General features: G+C 46.2%; 1 protein-coding gene across 3 annotated transcripts; it reads right to left on the bottom strand.

Annotated features, from left to right (window-relative positions):
- Positions 1-27,988, bottom strand: LOC102916638 (phospholipase A and acyltransferase 3). 3 transcript variants are annotated; one of them, XM_006980754.4, is made up of 5 exons: positions 27,833-27,988; positions 27,377-27,443; positions 10,436-10,538; positions 6,834-7,102; positions 1-231 (listed from the first exon to the last, which is right to left on the bottom strand). In XM_006980754.4, the coding sequence occupies exons 2-5, from the start codon at positions 27,389-27,391 to the stop codon at positions 130-132; spliced, it is 489 nt and encodes a 162-aa protein (XP_006980816.2). In that variant the 5' UTR covers positions 27,392-27,443; positions 27,833-27,988; the 3' UTR covers positions 1-129. The 3 variants fall into 3 exon arrangements, with proteins under 3 accessions (XP_006980816.2, XP_006980817.2, XP_076414819.1); XM_006980755.4 differs by lacking the exon at positions 27,833-27,988 and adding an exon at positions 27,549-27,706; XM_076558704.1 differs by lacking the exons at positions 27,377-27,443; positions 27,833-27,988 and adding an exon at positions 24,041-24,193.
- Positions 27,989-27,997: the final 9 nt, after the last annotated feature.

The following is a 27,997-nucleotide window of genomic DNA, read 5'->3' as shown; positions in this document are numbered from 1 at the left end:
TAAAATTCCCTTCTTGTGCTTTATTGTGTGCTGTGAAAATAAGCCTAATTATAAAACAGTAGAATCTAGGAGTCAAACTTCAAACCTTCTAGCAAAAGAAGAGCCCCTAAGGCTGGGTGCTCATTCAACTCATTGCTTCTGTTTCTTGTTTCTGGAGAGCATGACTCCAACGAGGCCCAAGGCTGCCAGGCCCACTCCGGTAATGCCTATGATCTTGGTAGCTTCTCTGACCTGCAACAGAGAAGGAAGTGGGTCAGGCTCTGTGTCAAGAATGTGGGAACAGGCTGTGCACTGGACAGGGTCACTCAGTTCGTGGCACCTCACATGCCCCCTTTAAAGGGTTGGGGTTTTATTGTTGGGTTTTTTTTTTTTCTGTTTGCTAGTTGTTGTGTGACGTTTTCATCATGTTCTGACAAATAAAGCTTGCTTGGAATCAGAGGGCAGAGCTAGCCACTAGCCGACCAAAATTAACCACAGAGGTTTTGGAGGACTGTAGACAGATAGGACAGGAAGTAGTAAGGCGGGGTGGAGAGGGATCTCGGCCCTTTTGGAGGAAGGAACAGAACAGGTAGGAGAGGACTGGTAGCTTCTGCTTCTCTGATCCTTCAGGTTCTTACCCCGATATCTGACTCCAGAATTTTTATTGATATAGAATAATTAGACTAACGCTTAAGCTAGTTTTTCTCTTGTAGTCAGGGTCTTTCTGTGTAGTGCCTTGAACTCAACATCCCCCTGCCTCAGCCTCCTGAGCACCAGGCTTAAAGGCATGACACTACACACAGTTCTTTCTTTGTATGGAATCTGGTCCCTGCACAGAGGCCACGGTCAGAGCATAGTTGCTCCTATTCCACGGTCCTCCTCCTTTTAATCTTTTATTTTTTAAGAAAAGGTCTCATGTCGCCCAGACTGGCCTCAAACTCCAGCTCACTATATAGTGAAGGATCTTAGAGTTTCTGTTGCTGTGATAAAACACCCTGATCAGAAGCAACTTGTAGAGGAAAGGGTTTATTTTATCTTACACTTCCAGATAACACTCCATCCCTGAGGGAAGTAGGGAACTCAGCCAGGGCAGGAACTTATGCAGAAGCCATAGAAGAAAGCTGCTCACAGGCTTGCTTCTCACGGCTTACTTAGCCTGCTTTCTTGGCACCTGGCACCACCAGCCCAGGGGTGGTAAGGCCTACAATGAAGTAGGCCTCCCCCCATCAATTATCAATAGAGAAGATGGACCACAAGCTTGCTCACAGGACAATCTGGGCACTTTCTCTTGAGGTTCCCTCATTCCAAAATAACTCTAGCTTGTGTCAAGTTAATATAAAACTGGCCATCACAGCAAGGATAACCTTAAGCTCCTGGTCCTCTGCCTCCACCCACCATGTATTACATGTATTACAGGTGTGAGCCACTGAAGCTGACTTTCTGTTCTTAAATTTCACTAGGGATGGTAGTGAAGTAATGCAGGGGTGAGCATATCTGACTTGTGCAGCAGAGAAGAAAGCATTGCAAGAGAAAGGGGTGTGGGGAAACGAACATTGATCAGATTTCACTCTCTCCTAAAACCCAACTGAAAACTAAAACAAAAGAGCATTTGCTTGGGCTGGGGAGGTAGCTTCATGGTGGAGCACCAGCCTACCAATGGGAGAACATTAAGTTCAAATCCCCAACACCACAGAGATTTTTCTTTTTAATTTGGGGCATTTCTTTTTTATTATGAACCTAGCCTTTATGGCTGAGCCATCTCTCCAGCCCTGGAGGCATTTGTTATAAGCATAATTCAATGAGGACAAAGAAGCTAAGGAGTTAACCCTACTTAGAGAAAGAAATTCCTAAAAGGAACAAACTGGCTGGGCTGTGGTGGCGCACGCCTTTAATCCCAGCACTCAGGAGGCAGAGCCAGGCAGATCTCTGTGAGTTCGAGGTCAGCCTGGGCTACCAAGTGAGCTCCAGGAAAGGCGCAAAGCTACGCAGAGAAACCCTGTCAAACCAAAAAAAATAAAAAATAAAATAATAAAAAAAGGATCAAACTGACAAGCCCAGGTTCTTCTGGGAGTGAACAGGAGAGAACACGTCCACCATTTCCCTGGACCGCCTCCCTGACCCCAGCAGAGGTATGAACATTGGTTCTCTGGACAGGGTAAAACAGAAGCTCTCGGAGAGGGGGCGTCTACAAGTCTAGACACACATTGGAGGTGTGTCATACCACAAACAGGGCACTGAGTGACTGTGCGCATGTTCAGTATGAGTCTCCCCTTCTCTTGCTGCTCCCTGAATAGTAGCCTCCACGCAAGCCTGGAAGACTGTTCTGGAGAATCTGACCATGACAAGTAGAAATAGCGGAAGATTTGGGTACTGAGGACTCTCGAACAGTGCACTGGGCTCATCGCACAATGAAACTCAACATTAATGAAGCCCTGCCCTCACCCCCATTCACTGGCTCCTTCCCTGGTGCCTATCTTCTGTATCCCTGGTCTTCCCTCACTGCTGACCTTCTAGTGTGGATGGAAGTTTGAATGGTACCATCAACCAGAGAGGTCTGACTGCTGGCTAGCCTCGAGCCATGGTGTTATGGGGCTACCTTGCTAAGTATCTAGGTGGGGAGATGGATCAGGGTGTAAAATGCCTGCCTTGTAAACACAAGGACCTGAGTTTGATCTCCAGAACCCTGTCAAAAGCCAGGTGTAGGGCCATGCATTTCTAGTCCCAGCGATGGGAAATGAGACAAACTGATCCCTGGGGCTTGCTGGTTAGTCAGCTCAGTCCAGTTGACAAATTCCAAGCCAGTGAGAGATCCTGTCTGTTTGTTTGTTTGTTTGTTTGTTTGTTTGTTTGTTTGTTTGTTTGTTTGTTTAAAAAAGAGGAACAGTGCCTAAGAAATGACACTGGAGGTTGACTTTTTGTCTCTACATACACCCAGACACACACAGGAACACACACACACACACACACACACACACACACACACACACACACACACCTCTATCTAGTGTTTTCCTTGCTGTTCTGTATCAGGAGGGGTAAAATGGTCTGCAGTAATGGAGGAGGAGTAACATGACCCTCATTCCTTTCTGAAGCTTATGTGAGAACAATAACAAAATAATGCTGATACCACTGGTCCAGATAAAAGATACTTTGTCAAGGCACACAACAATGACTCCACTGTTCGTGGTCACACTTTGTACACAGAGAGTGATCAGTATATGAATACAGTATCTAGTTAGTCCTGGTGGTGATAAGGTGGTATAGTCAGGTCATACAAACATACATGTATAAAACTTTTATATATGCACTTAACAACATGTTACGATAGTTTGGTGACAGGTTATATATGAATAATTTAATGTTTTATTTAGGTAGACTGAGTTCTGCCTGCTGGTTAGAAGTCCCTTCCTTATGTGAGAAAATTAACACTTGTCCAAAACTGCCTGAAGGTTAAGGCGTCACAGGCAACATGATGCTGCAGGTCCTGTTTCTGTTTGCTAAAAGAATGCTTTCACAGACCAAAGTTATTGTTATTTACATTGTCTATGGTTTTTTTTAATTGCTATCTGCCAAATGTTGGAACCTTATTTTTGCTACAAAGCTCGCTATTCCTGCAATTTCTACCCCTATAAACATGCCTAATAAATTCCCTTTAATGATTAAGGAGCTCAAAGGCCACATAAGCAGGAGTTATAATGCTGCTTATTGTTGTGTAGTGCTGTGTGTAAATAACATTTCACACATATAAGATTGGTTTTAGCCAGGCGGTGGCGGCGGCGGCAGCGGCGGCGGCGCACGCCTTTAATCCCAGCACTTGGGAGGTAGAGCCAGGTGGATCTCTGTGAGTTTGAGGCCAGCCTGGGCTACCAAGTGAGTTCCAGGAAAGGCGCAAAGCTACACAGAGAAAACTTGTCTCGAAAAACCAAAAAAAGGAGAAAAAAAAAAAAAAAAAGATTGTTTTTAAAGGCAACGTTTCTTGGTAAACTGTTGTTATGATTGATTGCAGATTAAGAAATGCCTCGGGCACTGGCACACCTCTGAGGGCATTTTCAGAAAGGATTAACGTGGAGAAGATTGCCCTGAATGTGAACAGCACCATTGCATTAGCTGGAATCCTGAAGAAAGCATGCTGAGCTCCAGCATTCCCTTCCTTCTGCTTCCTGACCTGCCACTGTCCCAGCAGATAGCCCTCAGATATCAGCCAGAACACACTTTCCTTCTTAAGGTACAGCTTGTCAGGTGTTTGGTCAGTGACAAGAAAAGCAGCTAACACAAAGATCATGCAAAGCATGCCACCCAAAGGGAGTAAACCAAGAAAGTGAAGGATGTGAGCGATGCAGAGGATGTCACATCACAGACCCTCTAGCCCTGCTGCCTTTCACTCAGTTACACCACGTCCCCTGCCGCTCTCTCTGAGACAGCGTTAATGAGGAGCCTTCCTATGGCCTTGAACTGGCTCCACCTCCTGACAGGTGCAGGATAAATTTATGGTCCTCTTTAGTGCCTGCCCTGGTTCCCTTGGCATTCAGGCAAGGCCAGGTAGGTCACGTGGTATAGAACTTCCCACACACCCCTGAAAGCCTGTAAGACAAAGAAGTTCCCCTTGCTCTCAGGGGCTGAAGGAAACTGGAGGCCTCTAGGTCCTGTTGGTGGCCCTCGTGGTTGTCTATGCCCATGCTGTTACAGCGCCCCTGGTATCCAGGGATTGAAGACTCTCCCTTCTAAACTCCATTGTGCTGTCTGTAGTGCAAGGGCCCCATCTCTCCTAAAGCTCTCTCGCACCTCAGCCTGATCAAGGCTACCTGTGGTCGTGAGGCTCTCGCTCTCTCTTTCCTAATAAAGCTTTTCTGAAGGGTAACTTCATGTCAGCTCCTTTCTAGGAAGTCATGCCTGTCTCCTTCCTTCTAACAGATAAAATCATTAGTGCAGGAGAAAAGTACAAGGGTTCTCAGCACACTGGGAAAGGACCAGGGCTGATGACCATCAGGATCAAATAGGACTCATCAACAAGTGTTTCTTACTGTGTATCTGTGTGTATGTCTCTCTCTGTGTGTCTCTGGTACATGTATCTGTCCATGTATGTTGTGCATGTATATGCAGGATGTGTGTGTGTGCATGTGTGCGTCTGTGTATTGCTAGTTATTGAACCCAGAGCCTTTAGCCTTTATGCCAATAGACAGACTGAGTACTGTCATCCCCCAGATCCCTTCTATCATGGCATCATTTTCTGGTTTTCTTTTTTGTTGGTTTTGTTTTGTTTTTTGAGGCAAGGTTTCTTTGTGTAGCCCTGACTGTCCTGGAACTCTCTGTAGACCTGGCTGGCCTTGAACTCAGCCTCCCAAGTGCTAGGATTAAAGTGTTCACCACCACCACAACTGCAGTCACCCAAGAACTAATGGCATTCTTCTTCTATCCCTGCCTGCTTCCTGCTCCAGAGGGGCTGTTTTATGCTCACTGAAGCCAGACTGTGGCTCAGACCCTTGGGAGTGCTCAGCAAATACTGGCAATATTACCTTCCTCATCCACTTAGAAATGTGCTGCTCCTCTATGTCAATTGTACTTGAAAAAGATACATTTAATAGCTGATGAACAGTATTCAGTTAACTGATGAAAGAAACCAGGCCCATTGGGAAGCTGCCTAATGCCTCACTGTAGAGAAGAGAGACCAAACAACCAAACAACAATCAGTAGAGGCAGCATGAGAGAAAGCTGAGACTGTCCCCATGAGCAAATGCCTCCCAACCAAGTCACAGTGGCCCAGAATGTCCAGCAGCCAAAACCCTGGATGAGCCAAGCGAGAAGAGCAAGCTCCAGAGGCTGTCTCTGCTACTGTCATTTATCAGCTTCATTTCCTGTGTCAGCCCTGTGAGGAGTATAAGTTTCATGTGAACTCCTCTCTAGTTCACATGAAATCCTCTGAGATCAGTTCTCACAGGTTTTATATCAAGTGGGGAGCCTGACTAAATATGTCCTCCAAGATCACACAGCTAGAAAAGACAGGGCCCAGAGGGCCAGAAGGGAGTGGTTAGCTCAATGATGGAGGGCCTACCTACCACTGGCAAGACCCTGGGTTCAGTCCCTAGCACTGAAAGTGAAGGGCCCAAGTCTGTTTGACTCCAGGAGTCCCTGCTCTCCATCCCCACATTAGCCAAGTAGAAAGAGAAAGGATTGCAACACACAGAAGCCAATAACCACACAGACCTTAAGTTCTCACCCATGCAAAGCCAAGTGTGGTCACACTTGCCTGGAACCTGAGCACTTGGCAAGCTAAAGAAGAAGACTAAGGGTTCAAGGCCAGACCAGTCTAAGCTGCCCAGAGAGACCCTGTCTCAAAAGAGAAAATGGAGAAATGGCAGGACCCCCTCTAGGATAAGTACATTATAATCTGTTGCCTGCTAAGTGAGGCTGGTTAAATGAACCCACACATCAAATCTCTCGGCCACTCACCAACACAGCTGCATCTGACTGCCAGGAAAACATGGCACAGGTCTGAAGACTCAAAAAGATTTGTTGGGTGAAATGAATGACCACAGCCAGATGACTTGAGTTCTAGAAGCTTCTAAAAAGTTCTGTTTCCTCATCTACAAAGTGGGGCTAACAGAGCGTCCCTCCAAGGCTCTAAGAGCATCATCACAGGGGTGGACTGGTCATCAGACACTATGTGCTGATCTGAATTGTCATCTCATCTGCCTGACTCCCCACCCTGAGCATGACACTCTCAGGGACAGGCAGCATACGCCTAGGCTATTTTTGTCCTGTTTGTGACTCCATCTCTACCCACACTCACGTCCAGTCACTGTCAGCTGGGGAACTGACCTGGCACCTAAAGTCAGGTACAGGGGCTGAGGACGCACCTGGTCACTGCGGGCAACTCCATAGCGTAGTTCATTCACAAAGTGCTCACAGTTCTCACTGGTCAGCTTGTAGAGCACCTCCTGCCCCACCAGCTCCTCGGCCCGCTGGATGATCTTGTTTAGAGGCAGTGGGGTGTATTCGCTGTCGTGTTTGTTATTGACCTGGTACTTGTCCCTCCCGGCCACGTCACACAGCAGTTCTTTCTTCACTATGGCCTTGTCGGTCAAAACAGACATGATGCTGGCTGCCCCGGCTCCTGCAAATTCACCTGTGGATCCACAAAGAATAGAGGAGTTGTTCCTGGACAGGGTCACAGGGATTGGGTGCTAGCCCACAGCTGGGCATCCAGGCTTAGCACCATCCACAAGGGATGAGCAAGACGAAAACAGGTGAGGCTTTAGAAAAGGTTCTTGTGGTCCCTGAACCCTTATCAAGATGGAGACGAGTAAAGCGCCATGATTTATTGGGATGTTTTAGTGATAACAGTGCTAGTGAGGGTGACGGTCAGTTGAGGGATGAGACAGGGTCTCACTCTGTAATCCAGGCTGGTCTAACCTGGAAATTACTATGTAGTCCAGCCTGGTGTCAAACTCTCAACTGCTTCTTGCCTCTGCAGTCCATATGCTGGGATGACGGACATGCACCATCACCCCTGGCTACTGGGATGATGGACATGCATCACAATCCCTAGCTACTGGAGTGTTTCTTTAATCAGAAGAAGCTGGTCTTCAATACTGTAACCACTTCTTGATTCTGCAAATATGTGCCAGGAGCTCCCTCACCTTTCTGGGAAAAGAGCATGTAACCTATTGATTCCATCTGACTACAATTCCTTGACCTCGCCAGGCTGATGACCTCAGGAAAAGAGGCTGGTCTTCCAGAGTCCCACCCTTCCAGGGAAAGAAAAGAGATCAAAACTCTCTAGCTGCTCCCCAAAAGAGACCCAGAGAATGTGGTGGCAGCCCTGGCCAAGGTATACAGGTGAGAAGAGACAGTAATGGAGTAGAGGAGGAACTTGGGTTCTGTAGGACCAGGCTGGGGCAGTGAGGTCAGCTGACCGAGCACAGAGCCAGGGTCTCCTAACCCAAGGACCCATACCATGGGCATGCACTGGGTATTATGGCTAGAAAGGAGCTATACACTGAAGAAGTAGACCCAGGAGCCCATGGAGCATCACAAGACTGGATCCCTATCAGGAGCAGGGCCTCCTGGGTGAAGCAACAGCACCCCAATAAGCAGGACAGGACCAGTCTTTAAATGTGACAGTGGGAGAGCATCAGGCAAAGGCAGGGAGGGGACGGGCAGAGCCACGTGATCCTTCTTCCACGGAGCCACAGAACAGGCTGAACTCTTCTGATACATCAAACACTTGAACCAGGCATGGCGGTACACTCCCTTAATCCCAAAACTCACGAGACAGGCAAGACAGATCTTTGTGAGTTTAAGGGCAGTCTAGTCTACACAAATGATGGACCAGCCTGACTCTATCTTAAGATTAGAAGCCATCTTGTTACAAGGTCAAAATAAGTTCATTCCTGTTTCTGTAAAACTTGGGTTTGACCATGTATTGACCCATTTTTTTTAATTTTTTATTTTTTTTGGAACCTGACATGTTCTACACCCTCCACCCTGAGAAGATAAGATGTTCTACCAAATAATTCTAAAATGCTCAGCTACATTTCTTCATAACCAAAATTCCTCTTGAAATCTCCCAACCCTTAAAAATCCACTAGCCTTGTAGGTTTTGGGGAGCTATATAAAATACCCCACTATCTCCTGTGTTCAATGCTATTTTCTCAAACTCCACTTTAGGGAGACAGCCCTATCTGACAGAAAATAAAGCTTGCTAAATTTGGCCAAAGAATTTGTGTATGGTCTTTACTCTCATTCAGTGGGATTAACACGAGGAGTTCCAGACCACCTAGGATGACATAGTGAGACCCTGCCTTTTGTTTTGTCTTGAAACAGGATCCATGTAGCCCTACCTTTCCTGGAACACTCTATGTAGAACAGGCCTTGAACTCACACACAGAGAGTTGTTGTTTTAACTTTGGCACAGTAACTGTGCCTTAGTCTACTGCTATTTCCACAGCTACTGGCCTGCTTCTCTGGCAGGCTGCACCCCAGTGGGAATTCTGTTCCTGCAGGCACCAGCTCTGCCGCTGCCACTAAAGGTAGCTTTAACTAAATCTCCATCATTCTATTTATCAAAAGACTCGAGATTCAAAGGCTGGGGTGAAAACCTGCTAGCTCAGAGAGGCTGAGTAGCACCTAGCCAACCTTCTCTCCTTGCTGGCATCTCCAAAAGCTCTTTCTTCTGCTCCACCACACAAGCCACGCCACTCCAAATCCTTCCCAACGCCTTCCAGTGCGTCTGTCTCTTCCAGGTGCCCTCTGATGCTCTAGGATTACTTTCTATCAACTAGTTGCTAACTCGGCCTCCTGACCCAAGGGTAATTTTATTTAATTAACTCAAATACAAACCCAGGGTTCAGTGTGACTGAATATTCCCCAGCAGAGATCTACCTGCCTCTGCCTCCTGAGGGCTGGTATTGGAGGAGTGCACCACCGTGTCCACTCAGCCATGAGACCCTGCCTTTAAAAAATGAAAAATTGAAAACAGCTATGCATGACTGTCTGTAACAGACCTGTCAACAGTCACTCATGGATTAGGGAAGGACTCACAGGTCTCTGCCCTCCCTGCTGAACTCTTGGCTATTGGTAGATCTAGGGGCAGGGCAGTCATTGTCTTCTGTTGTGTACCTACTGATGAACCCACCAGGCTCCATCAGAGAGTTTCAAACCCAGCATCACACAGAGGACCCTGGTTAAACCAACGGGTCTCAAGAAAAAAAAGACATAAATGTGGGAAAGGGATTTGTAGGGGGACGTGATAAGGGTGGGACTAGAGAAGGTAGGATGACAGCAGTCAGGATGCACTTTATACATGGTGAAACTGTCCAAGAACAAATTCAATAAAAAAAATTATAAAGAAAGAAAATTAAGCAGAGTCATGCCTGGATGCACACCTCAGCCTCTCTAGAAAGACCCCCTGTGTAAGTGTTACAGCTCTGAGGGGAAAAGTATCCTGGCAGTTGGGAGCCAAGGAAAACCACAAAATCACAACGCACAACAAACCTCACACAAGAGATTTATTGAGAAGGAAAAATCCAGGAGGATGTCTGCCTCTTCTCCTGCAAGAAGCAGCAGAAAACTTAACAGAAGACAGGGTTTCTTGGGGGATGGAGATTTCCAGGATGGGGCCTTCCAGGGTGGGGACTGGTGGGGATTGGACTTTTTACTCTGTAGGGCAGAGCTTGGCAGCCTGAGCCCCTGCAGCCCCTATGGTGTTCTGTGGGCAGAGCCTGGCAGTTGGAGGTCCTCAGAGGCAGCGTCTGGCTATTCACAGGCCTTGAGGGGCTCACACCCTGGGATCTAAGAAATAAAGCTCAGAAACCATCCTGGCACATCGGACTGCCTTCACATAAACTTAGAGACAAATGGCTAAGCAAGGAGAACCCAGGGGCTACCTGTTGCCCATAGCTCCACATATCTTTTCCCAGTCCCTAGGCCCAGCACAATGAAAGCCCGGTGTTCTTACTTGGGGGAGCAAGGTGGATCACATATCCATCACCGACATAGATGGCCCAGTGTCTGTACAGAGGACGGAAAATCTCAATCAGGTCTCCAGGCTTTGGTTCTGGCTGCAAAACCAAGAACAGGACTATTAGCAACGGCACAAACCCTTGAGAGCAGGGCAGGCTGGGCTGAGGAAGTGTAGCCCCTTAGTCCCACCAGTCAGCTCCAGTAGGTAGGCTCATGTGGATGCAGGCCCTGCAGGTCTGGTGCTGGCTTACCTCACAAGGCCATGACCCAGGCCTGCAAGAAAGAGGCCATCCCCCACCCCCACCCCCATATGCCATGATTTAAAAACTGCAAAATGGGGGCTGGAAAGATGTCTCGGCAGTTATGAGTGCTTACTGCTCTTGCAGAGGACCTGGGTTAGGTTCCCAGCACCCACATGGTGGCTCACAACCATCTGCAACTCCAGTTGCCTGGGGATCCTATGCCCTCTTCTGACCTCCACAGGTACTGCATGCAGGTGGGACACATGCATGTAAAACACCAATGCACATGAAATAAAATGAAATAAAAAAGAAACCTATAAAATGAACAATACTGTAAACCTGGTCAAAAGTATATGACTCAAGAAGGCCATAGGCTCTAGCAGGGGACCTACTGCTGTTGTTTTGATAAATGGACACACTGTCAAACTTCCTTCCAAATGCTTGTGTTTATACACATAGAGAGAAGCTTCTGCAGGGGGCAAAAGTCAAGGCAGAGACTCATAACTTGACAAAATGCTAAGAGTAAGCAGCTTTGAGTGCTCAGCCCTAATGGGACAGCTGTGTCACCACCAACCCACCCACCCTAGGTTCAGGGAATGTGGCAGAAGATGGAGAAGAGTGCTGTTGTTTTCTGGACATGACATGGCCATAGCACTTAGGATCACTGTAGCTGTGGTTACTTCACAAGAGCAAGGGGACAAGACCAGTCAGCATTCCAGCAGGCAAAACTGATTTAGTGGGTTACCAGAGACAGAGAAGAGAGACAGAGAGAAAGAACATGAAGATGAGAAGGAGTCATGTTAGGGGAATGTCCAGGGGAAGTTGGAGGCAGATATGATCAAGATACATTGTATACATGCATGCAATTATTAAAGAACAAATAAAAGACATTCCTTGAAAACTGCAAACCTAAAAAGGTCTCTTCATTAGTTTTCTTTTTAGTGCTCTTGCTACAAATATTACTGAGCTCCTTCCTGCTCAAGGTGCTGAGGCAGGATTATCAAGAATTCCGGGCTAGGGTAAAGAACTGGCTTAGCAGTTAAGAACACCGCCTGCTCTTCCAGAGAATCCAGATTCAATTCCCAGCACCCACAAGGTGGCTTACAACTGTTTAAAAACTCCAGTCCAGGGAGACCTAGTGCCCTTTTCTGCCCTCCCTCAGGCACTGGGCACCCATATGGTACACAACATACATGCAGCCAAAATACCCATATGCACAAAATAAGTAAATAATTTTTTTTTTTTTTTTTTTTATTTTTTTTTTTTTTATGGTTTTTCAAGACAGGGTTTCTCTGTGTAGCTTTGCGCCTTTCCTGGGACTCACTTGGTAGTCCAGGCTGGCCTCGAACTCACAGAGATCTGCCTGGCTCTGCCTCCCAAGTGCTGGGATTAAAGGCGTGCGCCACCACCGCCCGGCTCATAAGTAAATAATTTTTAAATGACTTCTATGCTAGCCTGGGCCACATAATTAAACCCTGCCTCAAACTTCCTTCTTCACGCCCCTCCCCACTCCCCCAAAAAAAACCTTATTACAATGACAAAAAAAGCATTTAAAATGTAACAGTCCAGCCTGCAAAATATTTAGTTATTTACAAAATAGTAAGTAGAAGGTCATACCCCCAAAGCTATGCACTGTGCAATTTTCTTTATATGACATTCCAAAGTAGGCATAAATATAGGACAAAAAGCTGATCAGCAATCTGAGGGGCTGGGGTGAAGAGAGGCACCACAAGAAAGGAATATGAGGGATATTAGGGTCATTAAACTGTGCTGTGCTGCAGTTTTTCTGACTGTTGTAGTTTCCTCCTTGTATACAATGTAATCACATTCCCACCCCCACTATCTCTCTTGTCCCCTCCTCTTTCCAGATGACCCCCTTTATTGCCCCCGCTAGTCATTTCCTATTCGCTCTCTCTCTCTGTATATATATATACATACATACATATAATATATTTTTTTTATTTATTTATTATGTATACAAGTGCTTTGTCTGCATGTATGCCCAAGGACCAGAAGAGAACATCAGACTGTGAGCTGCCATGTGGTTGCTGGGAATTGAACTCAGAACCTCTGGAAGAACAGCCAGCGCTCTTAGCCACTGAGCCATCTCTCCAGCCCTGTCACTTCCTATTTTCATGTCTTCATTTTGTTCAGGTCTCATGCATGGGCTCACAGCTGCTGTATGTTCATGACATGCATGACTCGGTGGTCATGTCATATTCAGAAGACATTGCTCCTAAGCACTCTTCACCATCCTCTGGCTTTCAAAGTCTTTCCGCCCCTTCTTCCACTATAGTCTCTGGTCCTTGGAGTGAGTGATGTAGATATCTCATTAGGACTGAGCACTCAGCAGCCCCCTATCCTCAGCCCAGTTAAGAATCTCTTCTTTGACTGTCACCCAGTGACTTAAGGCTGTGAGTGTATCTGTTCTGTACCTCGATTAGGGCAATGGTTCACTTGTATGTGTTTATCAGAAGGGAACTACATACTTTAAAAGGTAAATTATATATTAAATTTGGGGTTTGGTCTGGTTTGGTGTTTGAGGCAGGGTCTCACTTAGCCCAGGCTGGCCTGGAACTTGCTATGTAGCTGAGGACAACCTGTTCTCGTTTCCTACGCCCACCTCCCAAGCGTTAGAATTTCCGGTGTGCTTCACCACAGCCTGCCCTCTTTATGCTGTTTTAGCTGAAGTTATTTCTTTTCCGTATTATTACCTGGTTAAATTACACATTAATTTTTAAAAATAAAAATTAGCTGAGTGTAGTGCTACACACCTTTTTTAAAATTTATTTGTTATTCTTTTATGCTCATTGGTGTTTTGCCTGCATGTTTGTCTGTGTGAGGTGTCAGATGTCTGTGTGAGGTGTCAGATCCTGGAGTTACGGACAGTTGTGAGCTGTCATGTGAGTGCTGGGAACTGAACCCCAGGCCTCTGGAAAAATAGTCAGTGCTCTTAACTGTTGAGCCATCTCTTCAGCCCAAGTATTTTACATTTTTTTAAGATTTAGTTTTTTGCCAGCCAGTGGAGGCAACACACCTTTAACCCCAGCACTCAGGAGGCAGAGGCAGGCGGATCTCTGTGAGTTCCAGGCCAGCCTGGTCTACATACGAGCTCCAGGTCAGCCAGGACTACATAATGAGACCCTGTTCCAAAAGCAAAGCAAAACAAAAGAAGAAGTAATAATGACGACCTAGAGAGATAGCTCAGCGGTTGAGACTGGTTAAGGTTACTGCTCTTGCAGATAACCCAGTTTCAGTTCCCAGCACCCACATCAGGCAGCTCACAGTGGCCTGTAACTCCAGCTCCGGGATCTGACACTGTGTTCTGGACTCTACAGGCCCTGATCTGCAAGTTCACATGGTTTTGTATACTTTGTAAATAACCGTTCTCTCTCTGCAACAGCAGGGTTGAGGAGTTGCAGCAGAGAACGTGTAGCCTGCTGATCCTAAAGTGTTGGTGCTGGGAGACAACTCAGTAAGTCAAGGGCGTGTTCTGCTTGATATCCATTTGAGCCCTAGAATTCACACAGAAAGTCAGACATGGTGATGTGTGCTTACCACCCCAGCACTGGGGAGGAGACACAGAGACAGGTGAATCTCTTGGGTTTGCTGTCCAAGCAATCAAGCCTGCTTGGCAGCCCACTCCAGGCCAATGAAAAATGCTGTCTTAAAAAAAAAAAAAAAAAAAAAAAAGACATGGCCTGGCCTGGTGGTGGTGGCTCACACCTTTAATCCCAGCACTCAGGAGGAAGAGGCAGAGTTCGAGGCCCACCTGGGCTACAGAGTGAGTTCCAGGAAAGGTGCAAAGCTACACAAAGAAACCCTGTCTCAAAAAACAAAAAACAAAAACAAAAAAAAGCACAGAATGTCTTAGTTAGGTTTTTGGTTTTTGGTTTTTGTTTTGTTTTGTTTTGTTTTGTTTTGTTTTGTTTTGTTTTGTTTTGTTTTATTGCTATGAAGAGACACCATGACCACAGCAATTCTTACAAAGAAAACATTTAATTGAGGTGGCGGGTTACAGTTTCAGAGGTTCAGTCCATTATCATCATGACAGGGAGCATGGCGGTGTACAGGCAGATGTGGTACTGGTTACATCTTGACCAGAAAGCAGCAGGAAGTTGACTAACTGTCACACTGAGTGAAGCTTGAGAAAAGACCTCAAAGCCCATTGCCAGAGTGACACACTTCCTCCAACAAGACTACACCTACTCCACAAGGCCACACCTCCTAATAGTGCCACTCCCTTTGGGGGCCATTTTCTTTCAACCCACCATACTGAAGGAACAATATCCACGGTTATTGTTGTGGAGTTCAATGGAGTGCTTTTTTTTGGTTTTTTGTCGTTGTTTTGTTTTGTTTTTTTGAGACAGAGTTTCTCTGTGTAGCTTTGGAGCCTGTCCTGGAACTCACTCTGTAGACCAGGCTGGCCTCAAACTCACAGAGATCCGCCTCGCTCTGCCTCCCAAGTGCTGGGTTTAAAGGCTGTGCCACCACCTCCTGGCCTTTAAGATAGGATTTTTGTTTTTTTTAGATGCATTGGTGTTTTGCCTGCATGAGAGTGTTGGGTACTCTGACACTGGCGTTACAGACAGTTGGGAGCTGTCATGTGGCTGCTGGGAATTGAACCCAGGTCCTGTGGAAGAACAGCCATCTCTCCAGCCCCTCTATAAAGTTTTTAAAGGCACAAACCACAATTGTCTCAACTCTGGGGCTTTCTTTTGTCACATGAGGCATTATCATGTTTTGATTTGTTTTGTTTTTTTTGCGTGAGCAGCAGTTAAGGGAGACTACAGAAGAAGAATGAGAACCTGATCAATGTTTTAGGATGATAATCACACAATAAGGGGGAGGAAGGACAATTTTGGGAAATGAACGAGGTGGCTCTGAGATCAGTCTCCTCTTAGGTTGCTGTCAAGATTCAATTGCTGATGGGTCATGGTCTAGAGTGGCTAACCATCAGGCTAAGAAGAAGGTCCTGCTGACTCCTAGTTTTTTCTTTTCTCACACAGTAACTTAGTTTGAAACTCAGTTTGAAATGGAGCTAGTTTTGAAACATTATGTTATCTTCTGGCCTGGGAACAGTACACACAAACACATACCACACACACAAAAATATTTTTTTAGATTTATTTTATGTAGGAATGCTATATCTGCTTGTACACCTGCATGCCAGAAGAAGGCATCAGGCCCCATTATAGATGGTTGTGAGCCACCATGTGGGTACTGGGAGTTGAAGTCAAGGCCTCTGGAAGAGCAACTGCTGAGCCATCTCTCCGGCTCCCACAAATAACCTTTTTTATTTTTTGTCTAAAGGGGTTTAAAAAGTGGTTCAACCATTAAGAGTGCATACTGCTCTTGCAGGTCACCCAAGTTTGGTCCCAGGTATGCATATCAGGCAGCTCACAGTCACCTGTAACACCAGGACCAGGGGATGATGACTCTGGCCTCCTCAGGCATCTGCACTCACACCACACAGACACACACACACTTTAAAATAAGTCTTTTAAAACAATAACCAAAATGCTTGTTATCTAGCCTTTTACAGAAAAAAAAAATTGCTAATCTGATGGACCAGCCTGACTCCATTTTAAAGTTAAAAGCCATTTTGTTATAAGGTCAAAATAAGTTCATTTCTGTTTGCTGTAAAATTCAAGTTGACTGTGTTTTTAACCTGTTTCTGAAGTTTGACATGTTCCTACCTATAGAGTTTAACTCATACTTCAGACACACTCTATCCTGATAAGATGTTCTGGCTTGCCGGGCGGTGGTGGCGCACGCCTTTAATCCCAGCACTCGGGAGGCAGAGCCAGGCGGATCTCTGTGAGTTCGAGGCCAGCCTGGGCTACCAAGTGAGCTCCAGGAAAGGCGCAAAGCTACACAGAGAAACCCTGTCTCGAAAAACCAAAAAAAAAAAAAAAAAAAAAAGATGTTCTGGCTGGGCAGTGGTTGCACATGTCTTTCATTCCAGCACTTGGGAGGCAGAAGCAGGAGGATCTCTGTGAGTTCGAGGCCAGCCTGATCTACAGAGTGAGTTCCAGGACAGACAAGGCTACACAAAGAAAGCCTCTCTCAAAAAATCAAAAATAAACAAATAAAGTTCTGCCAAACTGATAGGTCAAAAAATATAATCTGACTGCTTCTGCAAATTTTGTTTACCAAATCCTTACGTCACCAAATTCCTTTGAAAATCCCCAGTTTACACTTTTTCTCTGCAAAAGAGGCCTAAAAAGTTAACCCACGCTACTCTCTCAAATCCCGCTTTGGAGAGTCAGTCCTATGCATGGTAAATAAAGTTTGCTTTATTGGCTTTAATTTGGGTGGTGGCTTTCATTCTTGCTCAGTTGGGGTCAACATTCTTGGAGGCTCCATTGAGATTAGACCCCAACCCAATCTCAGGGACCCTCCCTCTGGTCCTCTGGGACTGCTCCCCCTTGCAGTGCACCTGGTAAAGTTCCAAGGCCCAGAACACACTCTTGGTTCCACAGACTACTGAAGTGAGGGACTAAGACAAAACAAAAAAAAAAAAAAAAAAAAAAAAAAAAAAAAAAAAAAAATCAGCAAACACTTGTGTAAGAAGGCTTCCTCCATCGGTAAGTCATACTAAGGCATTCCCTTCTGTGACATCTGGTAATGGTTCTGGTGGGCTACCATCTAGGGACAGTGATGTACCTGATGAGGTACACTAATTCCTGTCCAGGGCACAAGTGGGAGGTCACTCGGTGAGTACCACCAGATTCTACTGGAGGGTCTGAGGTTGGCAGCTCACAAACCTAGTCTGTCTGCAGAAGCTGATGTAAAATAGGGCTCAGAAGACTCGCAGGAGGTATACCCACTATATATACTTCTGTAGATCTGGAGGACCCAGAAATCCTCAAGGTAATTAACCTGGCCTTTGTAATCCAGTCAGCTCCAGGTGTACATAAGAAAATCCAAAAGATGGATGAGTTTACAGGAAAGAATCGGTCAGAATTGTTAGAAATAGTCCAAAAAGTGTTGGACAATAGAGACAGCAAGGAAGATTTTCTAACGAATATAAATCAGACCACTGTGGCAGGACTATAGGCTCCTCATACTTTCAGCCCTGACCAAGCTACCTACAAGAAAAAGAAAAAGCCCTACAAAAGGACCAACGTGCTGCAAGCAATTGGGACAGTGGAAAAGTGAATGACCCCAGTGGAAGTGGGTAGGCCTTGCCCGGCCACAGATGAGCTTTCCTCAGTCAAAACCAGTCCTGACTCTGGAAGACTGGGGGTTAGGGGTGTGGCTCTTTCAATTTAGGCCTCTGGGAGCCTATGGTAACTTTCTCAATTGGGGGCCAACCTGTAAACTTCCTGGTAGACATGGGAGCATCACATTCTGCATTAACCAAGCCCCTGGGACCCCTGGATAAAAGAACAGTGGAAGCACAGGGGGATACGGAGAAACTAAAAAATATAACTGGACTGCAAAACAGGCTTTGGTTTTTATTTTCACTCAGGGAGATCAACAAATCTCTGCTATAAAAGGACCCAGGAACCCAAGTGAATGTTGTTGCGTTCTGATAGGGAAAATGGATTGCATTAGCAGAAAGTCCTTTCAGCTGCAGGAACAAGGCTGCCTTTTCCAGAATGGGGCTCCGGAACCCCCCAGCCATCACAACACCCTGCACAGCACAGTCAGGGACAGCGACAAAGCCGGGACTGTGTGCCCACAGGATTTCAGAACAAAACACTTTTATTTCCTACAAAAAGCAAGCTGCAGAGGACTGCAGAGCAGCCGTTTTCCTTAGCAAGCAAGTCGAGGAATTTCTGGACTCTGAAATTCATTTTGAAAAACAACCCCAACTACCTCCTAAGGACCAGCTTAAACATATCCTACATATACATATACATCAGATCATTGACGAGAACAATATGGATTTACATGGGCAAGCATAGAAACAATAATAAAAATTACTTTCAAAAAAAGCAAGTCAAAGCTGGACATGGGGGCACATGCTTTTAATCCCAGCACTCGGGAGGCAGAGGCAGATGGATCTCTGTGAGTTCGAGGCCAGCCTAGTCTACATAGTAAGTTTCAGGACAGCCAGAGCTACATTAAAAAAAAAAAAAGGCAAGCTGAAGGCTGAGGATGTGGCTCAGTTGGCAGAGCACCTGTCTAACATGTACAAAGCCATGGGTTCAGTCCTCAGCACCACATAAAGCCAAGTGCAATGGTGCATGCCTGTAATCCCAGCATCTGGGAGGTAAAGGCAGGAGGAGCAGAAATTCGTCCTCAGTGAGTTGGAGGCCAGCTTGGGCTTCATGAGACTCAATCTCAAAAAATGCTCCCCCAAAAATGTAAGTTGAAAGACATGATGAGCTTGAGGGTGTAACTCAGTGGTAGGGCACCTGCTTAGCATGCCCAAAGTCCTGGGTTTGATTGCCAGAATCCACTTCCCCTTAAAAGATATTATTGTTCTATTTCTGCTTAATGCACATTTTTATACACTTGGAATTAAAATGCATTAATTTTATGCATATTATGCATGATCTCAGGAAAATACGCCAAACTATTGGTTACTCCCTACAGTGACTGATAGAAATTTGGGAACTCATATATTTTATTATTCAATTTTTTTTAAAGATTTATTTATTATGTATACAGTGTTCTGCCTGCATGTTTTACTACAGGCCAGAAGAGGGAACCAGATCTCATTACAGATGGTTGTGAGCCACCATATGGTTGCTGGGAATTGAACTCAGGACCTCTGGAAGAGCAGCCAATGCTCTTAACCACTGAACCATCTCTCCAGCCCTATTAGTCAACTCTTTGAATATTTTTACTGTGAATTACTTTGAAAATAAAATTTTTAAAGATTTGTGTGTGAGAGAACACATGTGTGTTGTGTGCCTGTGTCTGGGTGAGTGTTCATGTGTGTGTGTGTGTGTGTGTGTGTGTGTTCATGTGTATGTGTGCATGTGTGGTGATATTTTGTTTGTGCTATAATAAATAAAGCTTGCCTGGAGATCAGAGTACAGAGCTAGCCACTAGTTAACCATAAAGGTCAGGCAGTGGTGGCGCACACCTTTGATTCCAGCACTAGGGCAGTAGAGACAGGAAGTGATATGGCTGGGCGGAGAGAGGAATATAAGGCAGGAGGAGACAGGAGCTTAAGCCCTTTCAGTCTGGGGATTCCTAGAGGTCAGAAGTCTCTCTAGTAGCTGGCTGATCTGCTTCTCTGATCTATCAGCTTTCACGCCAATATCTGGCTACTGGTTTTTATTATTAAGACCAATTAGAATTCTCACTTCATGCATGTGTGTGTGTTCATATGTGTGTGTTTATGTGTCTGTGCATATGCATGTGTGTACAGAGGCCAGAGGTCAACATCTGGAGTCTTCCTCAGCTGATGTCCACATTATTTTTGAGACAGAGCCTCTCACTGAACCTGAAGTTCACTGGTACAGCTGGGCTGGCAGGCCCATGAGCTCCAGGGGTTCTTCTCTCCCCACCCCGCCCCCCAGTGCCAGGACTGCAGGCATGTGCCTTGGGCCCCATTTTTCAGGTGGGTGCTGAGGATCTAACTTCAGGCCTTCAGCTTGCCCAGCAAGAGCTTTGCTGACTGTACGGTCTCTCCAATCCCATTATTTAAAAAAAGAAAATTTAAGTGAGAATAAAATGCTCACATATTGAATATTCAGTTTTTAAATTGGAAAATGTAGACACCATATGTTACCAAACCCTCATGAAATTGTCTCAGAAGTATTAGTCTTTATTGATTTTCCAGCTTCTAAAATTGTTTAAATAGCTGGGTGGTGGCACACGCCTTTAATTCCAGCATTTGGAAAGCAGAGGCAGGCAGATCTCTATGAGTTCAAGGCCAGCCTGGTCTACAGAGTGAGTTCCAGGACAGCCAGAACTGTTTCACAAAGAAACTCTGTCTTGAAAAACCAAAAAAAATAAGAAAAAGAAAAGAAAAGAAAAGAAAGAAAGAAAAAGAAAGAAAGGAAGGAAGGAAGGAAGGAAGGAAGGAAGGAAGGAAGGAAGGAAGGAAGGAAGGAAGAAAGAAAGAAAGAAAGAAAGAAAGAAAGAAAGAAAGAAAGAAAGAAAGAAAGAAAGAAAGAAAGAAAGAAAGAAAGAAAGAAAGAAAGAAGGAAAAAGTAAGAAAAGATTAAGTAAATATGAATCTATGTTTTGGTTTTGTTTGATGGAAGGGTTAAATGATTTTCTTTACTTTTTTTTTATATGTATCAGTGTTTTGCCTACATGTATATTTGTGTACCATGTATGTGCCAGATGCCTTCAGATGTCAGAAGAGGGCACTGAATTCTCTTCAACTGGAGTTACAGGCAGTTGTGAGCTTCTGTATGGGTGCTGGAAATCTGGGTCTTTTGCAAGAACAGTAAATGCCCTTAGCCTCCTAACTGTCTCTCCATCACTGTTGTTTGTTCTGTTCTGTTTTGTTTTGTTTGTTGAGACAGGGTCTGGCTTCGTAGTTCAGGACGACCTCAAACTCGCTATACAACTCAGGCTAGCCTCAAAGTCATGGTAATCCCCCTGCCTCACCTTCTTAATGCTATAATTATACCACCTTGAAACTTGACAAAAATCAGTGGGTTATATTCTGGAAATATGGCTCAATGACTAAAAACACTTGTCATGAAAACCTAATGACATGGATTCAATCCCCAGACCCCATTATGGAAGGAAGGAAACAACTCCCATAGGTTGTCTGGTTCCCACACGTGTGCCATCGCCACAGGCTCAGAGAGGTGGGAGATGGGGGATAAAATAAATGTAACACTTTAAATAGTTTTTTTTTAAAGGAAGGTAGTGTAGCTGGCTCAGAGCACATGGGAAGAGACGGAGTTTGTTTGGTCAAAGCTGGCACGGCAGGAGAGGAAGGAAGCATGTTATCACTTGCAGGGAACAGGAAGGCTTTGACTCTGATTTTGACTAACAGCAGCCAACATCAAGGTGTGGGAGGCATGAGAGGCTTGTTCCAGGGCAGGTACCTAAATACTGGGAAGAGATCATACACAGGGCACTGGAGGAAGCAGGAGAGATAATGATGGCTCAGGCAGACTGTGACAGACTGTGAGATACAGGCTGGACCCACTTGAAGGCAGCCACCAGCTTTTCCAAAGGTGATGGTATTTAAAACAGAGTCGAGCAACAATCAGCAATACTGTTCCAAGGACAAAAACCACCATTTCTGGACCAATGTAAAGTAAACTGCTTACTTTGAACTATTTAGAAATTTAAAAGGTGGGGAAACCTCCAGGATATCTGAAAACTGTGTTTGCATTGTCAGGAGGGATTGTTTTAGCCAACAGTTCATTTATTCTTTTGTATGATTTACTCACATTTCCATTTATCTTAACCCACTCAACCAATCACCAGCTCTTTATTCAGTGATGGCCATTTAAATGCCTTAGCTTCTTGGGTGATAGATTACAGGTGCGGACTATGCCTGGCTACTGATGGCTCTGTTTAACTAAACAAGACAGTGATTATGCTTAGGACTCTGTTCAAACCAAGGCTCAGCTACTTACTGGAGAGCCCTGGACAAGTTTACCCAAACTCTCCCTGGGCCTCAGTCTCCTTGACCATAAAATGGGGACAGTTATATATGGCACCTGATTCAGAGGTTTATCTTGAACATTAAATGTCAATAACTATAAAACACTGGGTAGAGGAGGAAATAGTTCAATAAAAAAAGCATTTGCCGCACAAGTACGAAAGTCTGAATTTGATCCCAAGAACCCAGTTTAAAAAGAGGAAAAAAAAAAGTCAAGGGCCAGGGGTGGTCACTCTGGAAGCAGAGGGAGTCAGTAGATCTCTGAGTTCAAGCCTGATCTACATAGTGAGTTCCAGGCCAGCCAAAGCTACACAGAGAGCTAAAACACAAAGTCACGCTGGAATGAGTAAAAGCACTTGCTGTACAAATGATCCAAGTTCACCCGGGCGCCGGCCTAGGACCCATGTAAAAAGCCAGAAAGGGTGGCATACAGCTAATTAGGCCCAGCACTCCCGCAGCCAGAGGAAGGCAGAGAGGGAGAACATGCCTGCTACCCTGGAGTACACTGCACAGTGGCAGAAACAAGAGAGGCCCCGCCTCAACAAAGTAGAAGGTGAGAACTAATTCCTAAAAGCAATTCTCTGATCTCCACCCAAGCATAACAGCGCTTAACTAGCCAGTAAAGCCTAACTGGGGATTTCCAGGTAAGCAAGAAATCTGCGACCCCCGACCCCAAAAAAGGGTAGGGGCTGGAGAGATGCCACTGCATGCACATAGCACACAGACATATATGTAGTCAGAACACCCACATACATGAAATAAAATAAAAATGAAGGAGGGACAGCACCCAAGACTGTCCTCTTGCCTCCCCACGCACACTACATACATGTGCATATGCACACTGTTTTATAACACGTGCTCAGCAAAGAGGGAATGTTCCGGAATCAGCAGCTTCTGTGCTGCCCTGGTGGGTGGATGCTATTAGTCTATTTTTATCCAGAAACATCGAGGACACTGTGGCACTTGTGAAACCCAGCCTGAGGGAATTCTCCCCCTGTTCCTGGAAACCACATGCCCCAGCAAATATGAAAAATCTTTCACTTTTGATGCTGAGAAAAAGGTCTGGGAGCTTGCGGAAAACAAAGGAAGTCCGGGTCTTACCAAGAGTGGACTTTTCAATAAGTAGTGGGGGAGTTTCCATGCCAAGGTTTTGAGAAAAGAAAATCTGTGAGGAACTAAGGGCTGATCTGAAATGACTGTATCCCCAGAAACACACCAGGCACCCTTAGAAACTATTCAAACTTCCAGAATCAATCTCTGGGGACTTTCTGTTTAATCAGGACTGTTAATACCTATCCAGTAGTGTTTGTGTAAGAAATAACCAATAATGGCTGAACGCTGTAAAAAACCACTTAAACCTATAAGGAAAATGCTAGATAGAGCCTGTGCTGCAGGATAGGTGGGGGGAGGGGAAGAGGCGTAGAAGAAATTGGAAGGGCCTGACAGCCCTGACTTCCCAGCCTCTGGCCTAGAAGAAAAGTAGATAAGACAGACCTGTCCTGACACATTAGCCTTCCCCGTGCCCCTGCCCAGGCCTCCTAGTCAGTCAGAGAGGCCAGTGGCAACTCCAGCAGGCACCCAGCCTCAGAAGCCCAAATGGCCCAAGCATCCTGCCTGCCCAGACTCACCACACCAAACCCCAGGCCTATTCTCTTCCAGGGTAAACCTGGCCCATCTGTGCATTGGGAACCGCCCCACCCCCGATTCACACACCACCACCCAACACTACTGGGGCATTCACAGACTACCTGGAATCCTGCTAATGGCCTCATTTTGTAGATGAGAAAAAGGAGTTCCAAGCTGGGAACGAACTTACCTGAGGCTTCAGAGTTTGTCCAGAAGCCATAGCCAGATTCCACCACAGATCTGCCTGGATTCAAGTATCCAGAGATAAAATAGGATATAAAAACGTGAAAGAGCTGTATGTGGGGTGCACAGGGAACGCCTGTCAGTCTCTCATATATCGGCCCTCTCTTCGAAAATGAAACCAGCTTCAAGATCCAGTGATAGATAAGCCTCCCATACTCCTGCAGAGGGAGGAGCTGTTCCAGGCTCTGTGATCCCAGCCCAGTCTTTTCTATTCAGGTTTTGGAATTGACTTGGTTTCTCATTGTTGGTGGTAGTTTGTTTTGTTTCCTTGTTGATGATAATGCTGGTGGTAGTGGATTTCATTTATTTATTTATTTATTTATTTATTTATTTATTGTTTTTTTGGTTTTTTCGAGACAGGGTTTCTCTGTGTTGTTTTGGTGCCCATCCTGGATCTCACTCTGTAGACCAGGCTGGCCTTGAACTCACAGAGATCGGCCTGGCTCTGCCTCCCAAGTGCTGGGATTAAAGGTGTGCACCGCCACCGCCCGGCTTCTTTATTTTTGAGATGGACATCTTGCTGTATTGACTAGCCTAGTCTCCAACTCTGCATGCCACCTCCCCAGTGGCAGGATTACAAGTGTGTGTGACCATGCCCAGCTCCATAGCTCTCTTGCACAGGATGACTGTAATGAATGGGCTGAGCTAGGGGAAAGTGTGACCAGTTTCCATGTGTATCCTAACATCTAGACTAGCCCAGCATGCTGAGGGCTGAGGACTGGATCCACTCTACCAGCATCCAGCCTGGCACTGACAGAGTCTCATCAGAGACTGATGGCCTGGGGAGGGGCCCCTGTCTACTCCTCCAGCCCCGGCCAGCTTTGGGAGTGACGCTGCAACCCTGAAGGAACAGAAGCCCCCACCACACTTGAGACGCATCCTCTTCTCTCTCTCCTTTCTTTGCACCCTTACTAACTCCACTGAGAGTCCGCAGATGTCAACCTCAGATCAGGCCTGGCTTGGTGGCATTTGCCTTTAATCCCAGCACCTGGGAGGCTGAGACATAAGGATCTCTTTGAGTTTGAGACCAGCCTGGTCTACATAGTGGATTCTGGAACACCCAGGACCACATAGACACTCTGTCTCAAAAAAGCAAAACAATAAAACAAAAAAGAAAGCAGGGACTCTGGACTCAGGACTGGAAGGCACAGCCACATCACAGGACTCAAATTTCAGTTTTAATTTGAATACTCACTTCCAGGAAACACATCCAAAGTTCAGCAATACACTGGGTAGAAAATGAAAGCATCTTTCATCTAAACTTCTTACCCGGTTAGAAAGTTTAGGGCAGGGAGAGATCTGGGCTGAACTTTCATGCCGGCCTCCTCCCCCATGCCCTGCAGAGGAAGCTACTCAGGCCTCTAGCCACAGCCCTGCATTTTTAGTTTGGGTGTGGGTTTTGTTTTTTTTAAACTATCTTCCTTTATTTTTATGTGTATAGGTGTTTTGACCTCACGTATGTCTGTGCATCCCAGGTGTACAGTTCCTTTGGATGCCAGAAAAGGGTGTCAGATCACTTGGGGTTGGAGTTACAGCTAGCCGTGTGTGTTAGGAACTGAATCCACATCCTCTGGAAAAGCATCAGGTGCTCTTAACCACTGAGCCCTGTTGTATTTTGTTTGAGACAAGGTCTCTCTACACAGCCCAACTCTGCATCCTCTCGTATCAGGCGCCCAAGTGGCAGGATTGCAGGTGTGTGTCGGCATGCCCAGCTTCACAGACCTGCTGATGGGATAACTACGGCATTGATTGAGCTGACTGCAGAGAAAAGAGTAATGAGTTTCCCTGCTCGGCCTGAGAGGAGAGGGATCATCAGGAAGATTTAGTAACTTCTCTGCAAACCTCCAGTTGGTGAATATTTATTTCCTGTTCTTTTAATTAAATAAAAATGTAAGGGTGGTGAGATGGCTCATCAAGTAAAGGAGATTGCTGCCAAGCCTGACGTCCTGAGTTCAAATCTCAGGACCCAGATAGTGAAGAGGAGAACTAACTCCTGCAAGCTGTTCCCTGACCTCCACATGTTTGCCAAGGCATAGGCATGCCCCCAAGCACATGCACCAACACACACACACACACACACACACACACACACACACACAAATGTGTTTTTAAAGCTGTCTACTACATGAAAGTTAAATCAAAGAACACACAGTTACACAGTCAAAACACACAACAGAAGCACACATGTATTTTTCAACAGTCAGTTCCTAATGTCTCAGCAGGGTTCAAGCTTTATACGCAGTTTATGGCTCTAACTTCTGTGGTCTTAGGTCTTCCTGGGTTTAAACAGAAAACAAAACAGTCTGGTCTGGCAGTACCAGAAACTGAAAACGCAGCCTGGAACGAGACTCATGTGACTCTTCTGGGAGCTGCTAACTTTTAAGTGATGTTTCACTCAGGGGAACAGAATGAAGTTGAACTTAATTAAAATCCACAGCAGGTACTCAGCTGGAACACAATCCCAACTGAGTTGTTTGCAAAAACCTACAATCTGAACTAAGTCAATAAAGTCCCTGTTAAATCCAAGAAGACATTTGCCCAGTTACGATCTCAAGACCTCATGAGTTAACCAAGAGGCCAGGGCTGGGGTGTGTCTCAGCTGGCAGAGTGCTTGCCTAGCCTGCAGGAGGGTTTCCAAAAAAACTGAGTATGGGGCCCACATCTATAATTCCAGCACACAAGAGGTGGAGGCAGGAGAATTAGAAGTACAAGGTTGCCCTCACTATATAACAAGTTTGAGGTCAGCCTGAGCTACCTGAGGCCTTATCTCAAAAACAAAAACAAACAAACAAACAAATCAGAAAGAAAAGAGAAGTGGAGATGGAGGGAAAAATGGAACGAAGGGGAAGCCAGAGCTGGGCATTTGCTGGCAGCAGGGATGGTCATGAAAGGAGTCAGCGGACGACAGAAAAGCCCACTGCCAAGCAGGTTCAACTTCAGACCCCCTCCCCCCCCTCCCCCCCCCCCCCCCCCCGAGGAACCTGTCCCGTATTCCTGGTTTGGTAGGAAGACCCAGCCTCCAACTTGCCCTCCTCTTCTGCCTTCCATTGCGCCTGTTTCAAGCAGGGTGGCTTCCAACCTGCCCACTTCAACAAGAGCTGGCATCACTCAACAGGTGGCAGCTGACCCACAGCTGATACCTGATGCCCCAGTGGAAGGAAGTGTGGTTCCTTCACTACAAAGCTCCTCTTCGAAACAGCAAGTCAGACCCCGAGAAGACAAGGGTCATCACTGAAACACTACCCCCTCCCTGGCCCACCCTCGGCCCCCATCCCGCGCTTACTATGGGTGCTGGCATCTTCTTCAGCGATGTGTGGGGCTCACCTTTAGCTCAGCAGCTGCGTGGATGCCTAAGGCACAGAGGGAGCAGAGCTTATTATGTCTCTAACAAGAAGCAGGGTCCCCAAATCTTCAGGAGCAGGTGGCTTCTAGCAAGGCCCTTTAGGAATAGCTACCAAAATCCTCCAACTTTCTCGCCGCCGGCCTCTGATCTGCTCTTCACTTGCACTTGGAAGGACAAATCCCTCACTGGAAGCCAGAGGCGGCTCACAGGATCGCTGGGCGCTCGCTCGTACTCTTTCTGGCCAGGCACTCTCGCGCGTGCCCGGCTGCTTTTCTCTGAGCCCAGCGGTTGCCAGGCGGGTGGCAGCTACTCGCCTGACTTGTTTACGCCCGCCCAGCGGCTCTCCAGCTCCCAGACAGCCCGCGGGGACCCGCAGAGGCCCCGGGGCATTCTCACCTCTGCTTAGGTCCCAGAAAGAAGCGCTTCACCCTCCTCGGCCAGGAGTAGGCAAGCGAGGCCAGCGCAGTCAGGACTGGTTTAATGGCTGCAAAGTCCGGGCCGCTTCAGGTCACCCCGCCCTCCTCCTGTGACTGGCTAATGAGCGCATCGCCAAGGCCTGCT

This window comes from Peromyscus maniculatus, chromosome 1 (assembly GCF_049852395.1).
Source record: "Peromyscus maniculatus bairdii isolate BWxNUB_F1_BW_parent chromosome 1, HU_Pman_BW_mat_3.1, whole genome shotgun sequence".
NCBI classification, from domain to species: domain Eukaryota; kingdom Metazoa; phylum Chordata; class Mammalia; order Rodentia; family Cricetidae; genus Peromyscus; species Peromyscus maniculatus.
Note: the sequence above shows the minus strand (reverse complement) of the source record. Positions and strands in the feature narration are given on the sequence as shown.